At 47.2% G+C, this 2,494-nt stretch overlaps 1 protein-coding gene across 1 annotated transcript; it reads left to right on the top strand.

The window, feature by feature from the left end:
• Positions 1 to 260: 260 nt before the first annotated feature.
• Positions 261 to 1,735, top strand: LOC113442771 (D(1) dopamine receptor-like). The gene has a single exon (XM_026710542.2). It carries the CDS (start codon positions 261 to 263, stop codon positions 1,578 to 1,580), a length of 1,320 nt encoding a protein of 439 aa, XP_026566327.1. The 3' UTR covers positions 1,581 to 1,735.
• Positions 1,736 to 2,494: the final 759 nt, after the last annotated feature.

Genomic DNA, 2,494 nt, shown 5'->3' with positions numbered 1-2,494 from the left:
TCTGCCAAATTGCAGTCAGCTGAAGGTCAGCAGTAGCCTGTAGTACTGCGCTCTAACCACTGCACCATTAGAAGATATCCAAGACATCCAATGTCCCTTCCAATTCTGTGGCTCTGATTCTGATTCGAAGATGGTGGCGCTGCGGACCTGCTGATGAACCCGTGGCTGGCCAGGTCCCCTACAAGCACCCACCAAATTCAGGCTTGAAGGGAGGGGATTTTTATTTTTATTTTCAAAGAAGAAGCCCAGAAAGGAGAAAGATGGAGAATGCTTCCAACCACAGCTGGGAGGCCTGGGAGCCCCAAGGCCCGCTCAGTGGCTTGAGGGTGTTGGCAGGATGCTTGCTGTCGCTGTTGGTGCTGAGCACCCTGGTGGGCAACAGTGTGGTGTGCCTGGCCATCCTCCGGTTCCCCCACCTCCGGACCAGAGCCACCAACTGGTTTGTGCTCTCTCTGGCCTTGTCTGACCTTTGCGTAGGACTGCTGGTCATGCCCTGGAAAGCGGTCACAGAAGTGGCAGGCGGGGCGTGGCTCTTCGGCAGCCCCTTCTGTGACACCTGGGTGGCCTTTGACATCATGTGCTCCACGGCTTCCATCCTCCACCTCTGCATCATCAGCCTGGATCGCTACTGGGCCATTGCCAACCCTTTCTGCTATGAGCGGCGGATGACACAGTCCCTGGCCTTCACGATGATCACCTTGGCTTGGACTCTCTCGGTCCTCATTTCCTTCATCCCGGTCCACCTCCACTGGCACAGCGCTGAGGCGACCCCTGGCTTGCTTCCCTATCACTGTGACACGCGTCTCAACCGTACTTATGCCATTGTCTCCTCCTTGGTCAGCTTCTACATTCCCGTCTCCGTCATGATTGGGATGTACGCGCAGATATTTCGCATTGCTAAGGCTCAGATCCGTCGCATCTCCACCTTAGAAAGGGCAGGTGGCCTGGGCTTGGTTAAGGGGAAGGAGCCAGTTTCTTCTCTGCGCAGCTCACTGTGCAAAGAAACTAAGTTGCTTCAAACCTTGACCATCATCTTAGGAGTTTTTGTCTGCTGCTGGCTGCCGTTCTTCTTGCTCAATTGCCTGTTGCCCTTTTGTGACACAGGGTCCAAGGACAGAAGCCCTGAGCAGCTGACCTGCATCAACCCATCTGTCTTCAATATTTTCATGTGGCTTGGCTGGTCCAACTCCATCATCAACCCGGTGATCTATGCTTTCAACGTAGACTTCCAGCGGGCATTCAGGAGCCTGTTGGGCGGCCACCATTTTCCTTGCTGTACTCCCAACCGTTCTGCCACCCAGAGAGTCCATCTGAGTGGTGAGTTGACCTCCTACCCACACAGAAAAGATGAAGATTCCCCTATGTCCTTACCTGCACAAGCCATTGTAGCTTGGAATGAGCCACTCCCCTCCACAGCAAGCATCCAAGAAGAGCACTATGGAAGGCTCATATCAGAGAAAGAGATGCGTCCATCCTCTCCAAGGGCTTACAGAAGCAGTTCCAATATGCCAGTTTTGCTACCTTTTCAGTGTGAGACTGAGCTAATTCTGGAAACGGATATTTTCCACGATGGAACTTAGAAACTCAACAGCCTCATCTCAGAGGTTGTGCCTAGATCTAGAAACCACATGAGAACATGATAGGACAGAAGAAGAAAATGAGAGACCAACGCACTTAATGTGTTTTCTTAAAGGGCTGTTCTGAGTGACTGCTATGCAAAAGTAAGATAATCTCTAGAAAGTATATAGCAACCCAACAGGCTGTTGAATTTGGAAGAAGCTGCTCTGTGAATACAGCCAATTCCTTTCCACAGTCATCTAAACTGGTGGCCATCATAATTTCTGACTTTTCTAACTATGGCTGCTTCTGGATAGCAGTTGATATGTTGGTTTGAGAGGATAAACTTGTACTTTTTACAAGATGGATTTAACAACCGCATACACATATACATTTCCTCTTCCCATATAATGTCAGAAGAAAGAGTTTTAACCTAGCTTTTCTTCTGACATACTAATTTTCAATAAGGAAGGTATGTGTGAATAGGTATCCCTCTGTGAAATGCTACAGCTCAGGTTCAATTTTGGCACTGCAGAAAATAGGATGCTTTGCAGAATAGTCAAATTATTGTTGGTTGTGAAGTCAGCCAGATATTTGGATTGGCCACTATGTTATGTCATTGTTTATAATCAGTTTGTAGGATCTTGTCATCTATTGTTTTTTCCTGTGGCTTTTTTGCACAATCTGCACTTTAAATCACTTGATGATTTTTCAGTTCGAGTCTTGATTTTATTAGTTCAAACAGCTGCCAAAATCAAGCCTTCAGTTTCTTTTTTTATGTTCCTGTTGTAAGCCATTGCCAGATTTTATCTTTATCCACCTTCCCCTTGATCTTTTGTAGAAATTGACCATGTAATGGATTTTCCTTGCCAGTATTCTGTTTGTGTATTTATTACGTTATTTCAATATTCATGTTATGTCCTGTACATTCAGTAAG

This window comes from Pseudonaja textilis, chromosome 4 (assembly GCF_049901715.1).
Source record: "Pseudonaja textilis isolate UNSWEBS1 chromosome 4, rPseTex1.2, whole genome shotgun sequence".
NCBI lineage: Eukaryota > Metazoa > Chordata > Lepidosauria > Squamata > Elapidae > Pseudonaja > Pseudonaja textilis.
Note: the sequence above shows the minus strand (reverse complement) of the source record. Positions and strands in the feature narration are given on the sequence as shown.

What these genes read in the sequence shown, in the direction of transcription:
- LOC113442771 (XM_026710542.2), top strand. Translation starts at nt 261, where the DNA reads ATGGAGAATGCTTCCAACCACAGCTGGGAGGCCTGGGAGCCCCAAGGC.